The sequence below is a fragment of the Struthio camelus genome, chromosome 2, assembly GCF_040807025.1.
Source record: "Struthio camelus isolate bStrCam1 chromosome 2, bStrCam1.hap1, whole genome shotgun sequence".
NCBI classification, from domain to species: Eukaryota; Metazoa; Chordata; class Aves; order Struthioniformes; family Struthionidae; genus Struthio; species Struthio camelus.
Genome location: NC_090943.1, coordinates 126340098 through 126353130, shown reverse-complemented (window position 1 = coordinate 126353130; position 13033 = coordinate 126340098). Strand labels below are relative to the sequence as shown.

Here is a 13033-nt window from a genome sequence, read left to right as displayed (position 1 = left end):
CTAACTGATAAGGAAACTGATGAGACTTCATGATAATTTTAACAATAGAAAATCAAAGGTGTGTTTTAGGGGAGTAATAAAAACAAGATTCAAGCTGTGATCTTATGCAACTCATTTTGCAAAATGTTTTGCAAATACCCCAATGCATGTACTAACTTATTTTGAGTAAATTGGCCTTTACTCATTTGGGAACAAGAATCCACGGACCACCTTTTTCTCTCCTGAAAGCCAGCTAGCCTAGGGAGACCTTATGGAACACCTTCTTGTTGAGCAGTGAGCAGAAGGTAACTGAACTTCCCAGCTTTACCAATTTTAATGTGGATGCTGAGAAGAGCTAGCTCTTTTTAAGCCCTGTGCAATCATAAAATAGTCTTTCGGTTACCCAGTGATATTTTAAAAAGTGAAAGATAAGAGAGTGTTCTGAGTTGTATCGGAACATAATTCTTGAAGATAGTTGTTTAGGCTGCACTAGTAGATTTTGGTATTCTTTAAACTGTTCTACAGTTAGGAACTGCCTATGTTAATAGAGTTCCTAAGTGACTTTTAAAGTCAGCATTTTTCTTACGTGTCCCTCTGGACTTCTCTCAACTTAAATATACATCGTTCTATCCTGCAACTGCTGCTTCTGTTCCTGTTCCCATACCACCTGGTGAAGGCTTAGGTGGTTGAGGGGATGGGAGGACCTGTGGTGTTAGTGAGTCTGAAGGACATTTTGTTCTGTAGCAAATCCAGGTGACTGCAGTATTAGAGGTGGTGATGGTACGGGACAATTCTCTGGCTGGGCAGAGGAGGTAAAGTCACTATCACCTTATTGGTGGTCATGCCTGTAACTTGTCCCAGCAGCTACTCTACTTCTTCCTTTGTGGCTTGCTAGAGAAGACAATAGCAGACACTCTGCCAGGATCAACAGAGTGGGAAGTTCAGGTTTTTATCCTGCAGTATCCGATCAGGTCTTGTAGCTGAAGATTCTTTTCCTCTAGAAAGGAAAGAGGTGAAGTCAGGCAGGGTTAAAACAGCTATTGAGTGAAGCCCAGCCCAATCCTGCGTTTAACTTGGAGTGCTTTCTTGCTAGGTGGGTTCAGAACACCGTTGTTGCTGTTTGTTTCTTCCATTCAACAAATACCTCACATAAGCATTTTGCTTTTGTGTGTAACAAGCCTAGACACTGAAATTGACCATACAGAATTATACAAAGGGATTGAAGTGACTGTGTCTTGACCTTGTTTTTTCCTCATCTGGGCAATAATTTCCATTTTCATCTAAACTGACATCTTTTTCAACTCAACCTTAAGCAAGATATTTAAAAACACAACTATACCTTGCCATGAGGACACCAGATGCAAGAAATTTGTTCCAGTTAAATTCTTCCAAGATGGGAAGAATTCACAGTTCAGCTCAGTTAAACCGGTGTATCTGGTAGTATCCCACGTAAATATCATTTATTGTCAGAGCAACAAGTCCACGTCTTTTTTTTTTTTTTTTTTTTGTCAAGTCTGTTTCTGCCCTTTTTAAAAATGCACCTTTCAGCAACTTCTTGGTAGCAATTACATCATTAGTTAAAGACCCTAATTTATGATTAGTCAAGTTAGTGAACAGCAGTCTTCTAATTTTACGTATAAGCTTGCTCTACTTAGGGGACAAAATGAAATTCACCAAAGTGAAGTGGAAAGGTGTTGTGGGGTTTTGCTTGCCTAGTTTAAGGGTTGGGTCTCAGGGGTGTGTTGCTGTTGTTTGGTTTGGAGTGTTTCTGTTGGTTTGTTTTGCGGAAGAGGGATCTTTCAGTTTATACAGAATTTAAACTGTTATTTGTTCTTAATGTTTGTGGAGCTTAAAATTATAAAGGCAATTTCCTGCATAAGGAGTCTGTGTATTTTGGTACTGAGTGCAGCATAGGTGCGCATAGCATGCTCATTGCTGCTGAGTCTTGTTCTGTACGCGTAGCCACGAAGCGGACACTGACCTGCTTTGAACGGTAGGCAGGTAGTTTAGGTATGGGCAATAGCCCTGCCGTGTTAATGGATCTTCAGTAACGCTTTTCGCTATCTCTGAACGGTGTTGGGGGTCTCTTTCAGAAGAGTTCAAAAAGGAGAATGTTTTTATTACTAGTTATTATTGATACTATTCTATCATTTTATGCAAATGCAATCTGATACACATAACTCCAGTTGTTAATATTTCTCTTTCTTAGGTGCATAAAAAGGATAAAAAGTATAAATGTATGGTGTGTAAGAAGATCTTCATGCTAGCAGCCAGTGTTGGAATAAGACATGGATCTCGACGCTATGGAATTTGTGTAGACTGTGCAGATAAAAATCAGGCTGGAGGGCAAGAAGGAGTAGACCAGGTGCAGGACACAGATTTCCCTAGGGATGAAGAATATGAGGAAAATGAAGTGGGAGAAGGTGATGAGGAGCTTGGTGATGACGTGGAAGAACAGAATGACCAGTCTCGATGGGATGAATCTGGGGAAGTTTGTATGCCTTTAGATGACTGACAAGGCATATGGCTTCAGGGTGCCACAAATGGACACTATATGGATTGACTATTTGAATTTTTGGACTGAAGGCTTGCAAAATATGGTACAGGCTGGATGGTAGTTATGTTGCTGTGAAAAATGTAGGGTCAAAGCCTTATAGCAAAAAAGGATTATTAAATTTTTTTATGATATTTGCACAGGACTGTACAGCATACAACCATTTGGTTGAATTATACAGAGTCCTCACATCTACAGTCAGTTATCAAAAGAAAAATGTATTTTTTATTATTTATAGGATATAGTTATTTGGGTCCTATTCAGACATAGTAGTAACTGTACTTATTATGTTACAAACTCATGTACCTGTTAACGTGAATGAAGAAAATTGCAACTTGGTATGGAAGTACAAAGACAGCTTCCCCAAATCCACTCAATAGTTTATCAGTGAACCAGTGAAGCTAATTTGGGCTGGTGGCTCTTGTTTCCACAAGCATGGCTTTGCCGTACAAACCTTCCCTCTCCCTTATTCTGATAGATGAAAGCCAGTCATTTAAATATGCATCATGGATAATGCCAACACCATACTGAAATTTGGTTTTAAAATTTTTGGCTCTAAGCCAGCACGTGGTATAGGTGATAAGCACTGGAGAAGTTAATAATGGCATTAATTTAGTGTCTGTTTCTTCACGAGTTTAAATTTTAAAGAAGGTTGTTATTGTTTCATCAGTTCCAAAATAATCTTGCAGAAGACATGACCAATAATGAAAGTAATAGCCTGACTAGAGCATGAGTAACTCATCTGCTACTTGATCAGAAGAGAGAGTCATGCTAAAAAGTATCAGATTGTAATAAAGCTTCCCTTCCTCACCTCCCCCCCAACCTTCTAACTCCCCTGGTGTATACCTCAGTCCCACAGAAAAAAAAAATAAAAATGCAAGGAATGGAGAAAGTGTCATATTAAACAACTTTTTGGTTGATAACTTCTTTCTTGTCAGCTTTTTGGCTAGTTTGTGATATGCATTGGACACTAGGCTGTTGTGCCCATTGTTCGTCATTAAAATGAACACAAGATATTTTTTATTCTTTTGTATTTAATGGGTGGTTGCTAGTGTTTAATATAAACAAAATACGTTTTACTCCTTGAGTTAATTTGCTGGAATTTTTTAAAAAACAGAAACAAAACAAAAAGTCCAAAGCAAAATAATGCTTTTTGAGTTTTCTACTTCTCAGAATGATATGCTCCCTACACTCTTTATTTCACATTTTCAGGAGGCATTGAAACTTGAATTTTTGTAGCCATGCAGAATTTTTTTTCCTAAACTTATAATGATTTCAGGCCTCTTTCACAGGGAGGGGAGGGCATTGCATCTTTATTTTCAACTCCTCTGCTTTATCTAGCCTAAGGCAAACAAATTTAAGCAATCATTGGAACGATACATCTGATGTACTATTATGTCACAATGAGTAAATATGCAGAGCATTTCTCATAACACATAGCTAGGCCAGTGTGACAGTACTGTATACAAACCAATTGAGGGTCATCGTATTTTTCAGCTTTGTTTTAATTTTGAAATAAGTATATTTTTTCCTATTTTATATCAGGTAACTAAATTATGCTAGTTGTGTGGATAACTTTGAACTATGCTTTGACGGACAGAATCTTAATGGTGCTCCATCTGATCAAAGTTGGTATGTATTTAAAGAGACAAGCTTTACTGTTGTCCTTTACATCAGTAGAACAGTAACATAATGTTAAGACATTGTATTTGCTGATTGCAACTGAGAAAAGTTGAACTACAGTTATTTGGGAATTTTTTTCTTTTTAAATCATCCATTTGTTTCATTGGTAGTTTCCACTTCATTGTAAACCTGACGGATGATTAGTTTTCTTGGGGGGTGGGTGGGGCGGGGGGGTTGCCTTTTTTTGTTTTCTTTACACTGGAGAATACATCTTATTCTCACTGTTCTAGACGGAAATGAGTAATGTGTAATTCTGGTGGGGTCCAAAGTAGAAATTAGCTGGGCAAAGATGATATGAAAAGTATTTTAAACGTTAAAGTAATGTTCTGCTTTGTGAATATGTAAGTATAGCATAAAGATTTTTTTCCATCCCATTTATCCCCTTTAAAACCATAGTTTACAATTGGTAGATCTGTCTATATATATAAAAATATATATATATATCTGAAATTCACCTAAATCTGCTTTATTAGAATACTGCTCACTTAATGCTTAGAAACTGGACCTGGCTCTACATTCTTAATGTATTTTCCTTTTTTTTGTTTTTTTTTTTGTTGTTTTTTCTTCAAGATATGAACTTATTCTCTTGGAACTGAATCTTCTTTTACTACTTAAATCATTTATGTATATCTGGTAAATTATGACCAAATTTGTTGTTAGACTGCATACAGTAAATTGAAATATACACTTGGTACACTACAGAATTGTTGTGCTTTTGTTCTGATTATATTTTGAAAAGCAGAATTTAGTAGAAATCACTGTTATTTATGAATACTCATATGTTATTCACTGGCCTTAATATTTTGTTGCATTGTGACAATCTTTTTTTTCCTTGTTAATACTTAAGTGCTTGCCTTTAGGAGTTGCATGTAACTGCCCTTGGTGTAGGGTTGGAGGGAGAGGGATGACTGTTTAAATGTGATACTAGCTCTTTAGCCAATGGTATGAAATAGTTTAATGGAGATCCACTCTTACGTTCAAAAAACAAAATAATTTGTTTGGCTGCTCTCTGAGGTCTGGATTCTCTTAGCTGTTTGTTCAGAAGTTATTATTTAAAATAGATTACTTTATGATCAGGGAAGCTCTAAAATAATAAAAGCAAATTTCCTAAGAATTACCCTAAAAGAGACAGCTCAAGTTTCTTTACTGGTACAAAACGCAGGAAGAAATTTGTTTGCACTAGGAATTGTCGTCTTAAGAACTGCTGGAGCTATGCTGTAGTAAATGTGGAAGTGAATTTTAGGAATAAAAGACTACTGCTGTTAGTGTGCTCTCCCTTATCAAATTAATCCTTCTAGAAAGCTTCCCAGTCTTTCGTTTGTCTTCTCATGAACTAATTTTCAAACTAGTCTGACGTTGGCTCATTTGGCGCAATGCGATACATGCTTTTTTTAGTAAAACTACTGTATTAAAAAGAAAGAAAAGACAAATGCCGAATTGTAATGTTGGGATTCCCCCCTTCTATGACTATCTTAATGTAAAGATATGTTGTGGAGGCAGTGGGGCTTTTGTTCCATTTTTTGCAAGCAGTGATGATTGCCTTTTAGAAATAAATATACAGAGCACTTTTTAGCAGAGAATCATGATGCAGGACAAAAATCAGGTAAATAAGTATTTATTTTGATTATAAGGCCCTATCACAGTAGGTATCATGTAAGAAACATAAATAACTTAAAATATAATATAATCTTAAGCCTACATGGAATTAGTTATTACAGTGCAATATCAAGCATTTTTCGATAGTAAGTCAGATGCATCTTGAATGCAAAATGAAATTTTGTTCGATCATTTGCAGGCCATTTTTGTACTTAAATTCATAAACAGATCTTCCTTTTATTAAAAATATTTTCTGAGATGACACTAGTATTGGAAGCCAAAACTGATACTTGATTACTAACACAGTGATGGATCACTGAGGAGTGACGATTAAAATTATTGGTCCCAGTACTAAACAATTACATTTTGAGATACATACACTTATGCAAATGCACAGTTTTGAGATATTACTGCAAGCCCCCCTCCCTTTCTTCTGAGAGGAATGAGCATTATCAGGTGAAGAGAAGTTTGAGGGTAGGACACTGGCATCTGGTAAGCTTCTAGCTGTGGGTTACTGGAGTAATTCTGTTTATTGGAAGGGGCTTTCTTTGCCTACCTTTAAGTTGGTAAGGCTTTTGATAGGATTTTCTTCAATGAAGGCAGAAAATGCAGAACTCAAACTGGAGAGACTAAATTTTGTTTCACTTGGCTTTTTCTGTTCTTGCCCCTCAACAAAGCAAAATATTTCTGTAGTCTACTGACTCCATACAGGTGCAGAGTTCACTTTGCAAGAACTGCTTCTGGGGCTGGTCCTTTTTACTTCATTATATTTAAATGGCTTTGGAAACTACTAAGAGAAATGAAAACAAGATCAATTCCCGTCTCTCCCCTCCTGCCCTGGAAGACTTACAGTGCCAAAAGAAAGTGGAAAAGAGGGGGAAAATGATGAATGCAACGTGATAGGAAAGAGGCTTTTGGATCTGAGTTTCTATAATGCTGCCTATTCTGATTTACTATTTGAATGTTGTGGACAATTGACTGTTTTTCATTAGTACAATTTGCTGGCAGCCTTCTGAAGAAGAAAATATTGAAGAAGAATCCAATTTCCATTTTATTCAGTGTCTTAAGAAAGTGGTTCAGATTCTGCAGAGATAGTACCCTTTGGTAGTTTTCTGGAGATATTTTACTATATATGCTCTCTTGGCATCGCTCCTCAGTATGTAATTTTTTTTTTTTTTGACAAATATGTTTGCTCCTTGGAGCTGGAAATTCTGTGTTTTATATGTTATGATATCACATTACTGTGACACAAAACCATATGCTTTCACAAAACAATATACTTAAATGTTGACACGCTGGATAAAAGGACGTAAATTGATTTCAGTGCAGTATTACTTTAACAAACCTGTAATAAAATACTAAGCCTTTTGTAATAAAGAAAGTACGGGTTTGAAGTCCGGAGGCAGGAGCATTGCTGAGCTGAGCGCCTCTTTGAGATGTTGAAGATCCTTGTCTGGATCCCATGTATAATTCACTATTGTGTTTTTGTGTGTGTGTGTTTTTTTTTTTTTAATGTTATGTGAAAAAGGGTAAAAATATATTGAAAGGTTCCTCTGACTTAGGAAACTGGAAAATAAAATTGGCTCAACAAGTACTTTGTATTTAATGTTATTGGAGTTTGAAGCCAATGCTTAAGCAAGTAAACTATAAATAATGTTTTTTTTTTTTTTACTTACCTGAATTGATTTGGATTAGCCAATTCAAAATGCAGACATAAATACTTTCTCACTAGCATATTGGTATGTAAACCTAATTCCAAGAATTCTAATAGTACATGCACCAGTCTTAACTTTTGTTTGCAGTATACTGGCTTTATCTGTGCTCTGCCCCTTTCCCCTGCCCCCGAAGCAGGTACAGAGATTTATTTGGAGGTCTAACTGTTAACATACAATCCTCTGCTGCAAATGACTTAATTCCCATTTCTGAGATATAAAATAGCAACTAGTTTTTTAAGATGATCTGCCTTATTATGACTGTATGTTAAAATATGGCCTTAAAATAAATTCTAAGTACCAGCATCCCAAAAAGGATGTGTATACCTAGAATTGGATTTTAGACAAACTTTCAGTGCAACATTGTGCAGATCACTTAAGGGATACTTTAAACATAATCTAATGCATACCCAAAAAGGATTGGATCCCTTACACAATGTACTCATGCTGTGTGTGCCCAATACACTGCAACTGACCTCAGACACTTAGTTTTGGTGAGCAGGAACCCAGCTTTCACTTGGACTTCTCGAAAGCCTGTCGACTAAATAGTGCTGAAGGAGAGTTTGAACTGATACTTGGCTTTCTGTCATCCTCCTAAATGAGTGTTGCTTTTGGTATGCTATGCAGAAGTGGGTTCCTTCAGTGGCTGAGCTGTTAAAAGGAGATAATCCTTTGTCATTTCTTTCAAGGACAGATGTAAATGATTGCCCTGTAGAGAAAGTTCTAAGTTCTGTACCTGTATAGATAAGTCTGCTTGCACCCCTTGACTTGGATGCTAGTATTTATTGAGGAATAAGGCCTCTCAGTGATTAGCTTTCCTTACCAGCTAGTGTTGCACAGCTTTCTGATACGAAGGGTGAAACACGTAAGCAAATTGTCTCTTGGGAGAGAATAGCTCTGGTTTGGTAAGCCTGGGAGCTAACCTGTAGGCCATTAACCAAACTTCTGCGTTAATACAGCAGCTGGTCACATACTCTGAAAATAATCTGAACGGTGTTTTTTCAGGGAATTATTTTCATGTTTGAAGAATGTTTTCAACTTGTGAATTAAGTGTCAGGTTGTAGTAATGCGGTGGTGTTTTGTTACGTTTTTGTAAGCTAGCATGATTTGTGTGAGTATGATAAGAAAAAGCTTCACGTTCAACAGAATAGCATTAGCTTTGTAGTTATAGCTAGAAAGAAATATGCTCATATGAAAATTCAGCAAATTCAATCCAATTAGGTAGGAATTAACATTGCTGACAGGAAGCGGTTGTAGAAGATAAACTTCAAAGGGCCTTGCAAGTTTGTAGTAGGGTCATGAGAAGATTCAATGTTGAATGAGATGGTCGCTGGCGGCTTTCTTAACAGACGTAAAGTCTTGCTGCATTCATCGAGGACAGGAAAAGATGGTTATTGTTGAGCTAATCTTATTGTAAAAATCTTAACTCTTGAAATGCTGACCTTTGAAAAGGATAACTTGCACTTGAAACTCTTTGATTTACGCAGTCGACTTCTTTTTAGCCCTTTAACTTGAAAACACCTACAGGATTTAACAGTTAAACATTCAATTCAAATGAAAAGATACTTTGAGAATATAAGTGACTATACCGCTTGATTAAATGCTTTATTTCCCAAATTCATACAGTGGAGACACAGTACTAGTTTAGTTCATTCAAAGATTTTCATGATACTGAATGCCAGAACTGTCAGCTTCTAAATCTTAGACTTTCAAAAGCTTTCAAGGAAAGACTGTTGCCTAAATCTTGAAATTGCATTTGTATCAACATATTCTTTATATGGCAGAAAATGCATAGTATTCATGTTCAAATTCTGGAAGCATTCTGTCATTTCAGTGGCTTGTTAGACCCAGTCAATATGGTAAGAAATGGTAACTGCATCCCACTCCTTATAACTCTTAACAAACCCCTCTTAGGTAGAGGGATTGCTTTTTTTTCTTTAATCGGTGAGTATATGCTGCACTCTGCCAAGATACAGTCTCCCTAGGTTCCTGCTCACTCAAACAAGCCTGAAGTTCCTTTTCCTGGGTAAGAACGCAGAACATTATCAGTGAAGAAGTGTCATGACTGTCATTCTTACCTAGGAATTTTTTTTCACTTAAACTGAGGAAGTAAACTTTTAAAGTGTTGTTTTAATTGAAAAATCCTTTTATGTTAAGTAACTATTTTTTTAAGGAATGCCAATTTTCTGGGTGATTTGCATGCTCTTTGATATTGTCTTTCCATCTTTCTGCAAATTATTCTCTCCATCCACTTAAAATCGGACAATTGAGGTATTTGTACTAATATATCTGTGCAACCAGTGGATTTCATCATCTTTCTCAGAAATCTAGGCAATTTGAAAAGGGAGTAAAGGTTTATCTTTGATTTCAAAGTAATTAGAATTTAGAAAGATGCTTGCTTTTTAAACCTTATTTAGTAATGAAACTTGTTTTACCAAGATGTTTATGACGTCTGGATAAGTTAGCTTAAGTTACCATTGCCATGTTTAATTTAAAAAAAAAAAAAAAAAACTTTTTTCAAATCTGCTGAAGTTTTAATCTCAAAATCATCTCTTCCTTCGTCCCTTCCACATACATTGCCTAAGAGCTTTAGAGTATCTACTCATTTTCTAGAAACAGCAATATATGAATGTATAACGTTCACAAAAGAGTCATGAGTAACACTACCTACTGAAAGGTTTAATTCTGCCCTAGATTCTTTGAATTCTGTCTTTACTTTCTGGAAGGTGTGGAAGAGACCACTCAACTGATCTGATACATTAATTTTGGTGTACTTCAGTAAATGAAAATAGGATCTCATTATAAACAGTGCTGTGCAACTACAGTTGTCATTTGCACTGTTTACGTAATAGTAGCTATGGGAGTTGTGTAGTCTGATTACAGCACTTGACTTTTTTTGTCCATTTATGCTATGACTTGACTGGTAATCTTAGGGAAGTTATTTCACCCTTGTGTATGTCCTCCTTTCCCCAGTAATATCACTGTCTTTTTCTTTTTTCCTTTAACTGAGACACTGTAGAAAGCTCTCTAAAGCAGTGAGAAGCACTGTCTAAGAGTGAAGCATTAGAGTGCTCATATAAATCTGTGGCATTTAATGAGAATTATTGAAGGTTTTTACTCTTTGATGTAAGTTTAGAAAAGAATCTAAAACTCAATGTGGTTTTAAGTTACCACATCAAGTGATTTAACCTTAGGGTATATTCATTGTGATGGAGGATGACTCATTTCTTTATCATCACAGGCTAAAATCTCAAACAACTGTTCTCCAAGAAATACTTACCTATTCATGTAGTTGAAAAATACCTTGCACCAAATACGTTTTTTTTTTTTTTTTTTCTCTTTGCAGGTTGGAAAATTCAGTTGATCTCATGAATATCTTCTCTCTAATTCTGTTAGCTGGCTCTAAAATAACGTGGATCTGAAGATCCACATGCTTGTTTGCTTGCTAGAGATGGAAAATACTATTGAAGAAGTTAATGGAGTTAGGGAGAATTGGATCTGTAATGCTCAAAGTGAGCTAATAGTTGCAAAACTTGCTTGATTTTTCTCAATGTGATAATACTAATTAAGAATTAAACAGTGGAAAGAATTACGAAATTCTTTAACGCAAATGTCTTTTACTGAGCTTGCTCGGGTTTTTTGTGATGCTTTCTTGTATTTGCTTATGGTAATGAAGTTGTTTGGCTTTCCCTGATACCTACTGAAGGTGTAATAGTTACAGTAAATATTTTAGTGACTACCTCATGGACACTGGCCAAACGAATCTGGTTGTAAATGGCATGCGAATTGTTGTGTCCTCAAGATAGCTAACATGCTGGAGTTGTTTTGTTTGTTTGCAAATCATTTAATGACCTTTTAGTTTTGGAGTTGATGCTGGGATCTTATGAGCCACTCTTTTCAGTCATTTCAGAGGAAGCATTTAAAATGTAGTTTGGGTGGTTTTATTTAGCCAGTACTTGGAACTATATTGCACTATAAATTACTGCAAGTCACTTGTATTTCTATAACTTGATATTGGGCTCTCAAAACAACCTGTTTAACATCTACAAGTAACTATGCGATCACTGCAACGTTGACCTGACAGAGCGAGCTAGTCAGTTGGCTGGTGAATGGCAGGAAAGAACGGAAAATATCATAGGAGAGGGAATCCTTAGGTTTTACACACAGCAGGCAGGAGGACCCCCGCTTTTAAGAATTCCTTTCACAGTAAAACTGCATGGAATTAGATTTATGTACTTTGGAAGGTGGAAGGACTGAGTCAGCCCTGCTGGAATTTGAACTTTTGTGCTAGGGCGTCTAGATATTTCAAGTCTGAGCTTACACGGCATCCCTTTTAACAGTTGTGTTAGTACACTGTAGCCATAAGCCTGCAACCTGTTTGTGAATGTCAGGTTTTGTTTTTAAACTCAACTTTCTAACTTAATATTTAAATAAAGCTGCTTTCACGTTAGCATTTGAGAATCCATTGTCTGAAAGGCACCTTGTGTTAATTCAGTATTTAATGCAATTGATATAAAAAGTTAAAATATGCAATATTCTTTCATGTGCAACAAGAGCTTTGTCTCATCCTGCAGTTGTTTCTTCAGATAAGCAAGCTTAAGCTCAGGTTGCTTTCTTTTCTCCTACCCAGAGGCTAGCTCAGAAATTAGCTTTGAAAAGCAGCTAGCTGCTTTCCACCCCTCTCAACTGCTTTTCCTGTACCAATCAAATATTAAACTCTTTATATGGTATATAGCTTATTTGGTAAGTATGTAATATGAAACCTCATGTCTTCTAAATTCCACATAATTTCTTTATTAAGAACAAAACCAAAAAAAAGTACACCTGAGGTGTTTTTCAGGTGCTCAAATAAGAGGCTGTTCCTGGACAATTGATCTCTCAGTGTTCAGGATGGCCACATCAATATCTTGTTAATACATTTCATATTAATGTAATATTATCATCTTTGCCTCCCAAGTAATCTCAGGTGGTTCCATGCCAAAGTGTATGCCTTTAGGCACAACTGTAATCATTAATAAAACATGGTACAAAATGCAGCTGTACTATAAAAGTACAGCAGATCTTTCTGGCAGGTGAAGTGGAAGAAATCAAGGTCCCACTAAAGTTCAAGCGATCAAGGGAAAGAATTGTCAAACAGACCCTGGCGACAAGATTTTCTGAAAGTTTCATCATGTCCTCATTGTTTGCTCTTTGTCAAGAAGCAATACTCACCTTTTCTAGTATGTGATTTTTCTCCTTAGGATTATCTGTGAGAGACAAAATGCAAGTACATCAGATGCCCCACTTCCTTCTCACGAAAAGAGTTATTCTTTGAGCTTACCGTTATCTAATTTTCAGGCTGCTTTAAGCAGTGTTTGGAACAGTGATGGTGGTTGAGACTTAAAATATTTTATGAACTGTATGTCATGAGAGATGTATGTTCAGCTTTTCAAGTTTGATACCAAGCTCTCCCTTATCTTTTCGTAGAGATCACATGTTACCTAGGTGACATGGCTGACACGCTCCATAC

At 36.3% G+C, this 13033-nt stretch overlaps 1 protein-coding gene across 2 annotated transcripts in view; it reads left to right on the top strand.

Moving 5' to 3' along the window:
* The window catches only part of ZBTB10 (zinc finger and BTB domain containing 10), a 30288-nt gene extending 25368 nt beyond the window's left edge, over positions 1-4920 (top strand). For both annotated transcript variants that reach the window (XM_068932450.1, XM_068932448.1), the window contains one exon: positions 2189-4920. In XM_068932450.1, coding sequence (XP_068788551.1) covers positions 2189-2494 — 306 coding nt within the window. In that variant the 3' untranslated portion in view covers positions 2495-4920. The remainder of the gene's footprint in view (positions 1-2188) is intronic.
* The last annotated feature ends 8113 nt before the right edge of the window (positions 4921-13033 follow it).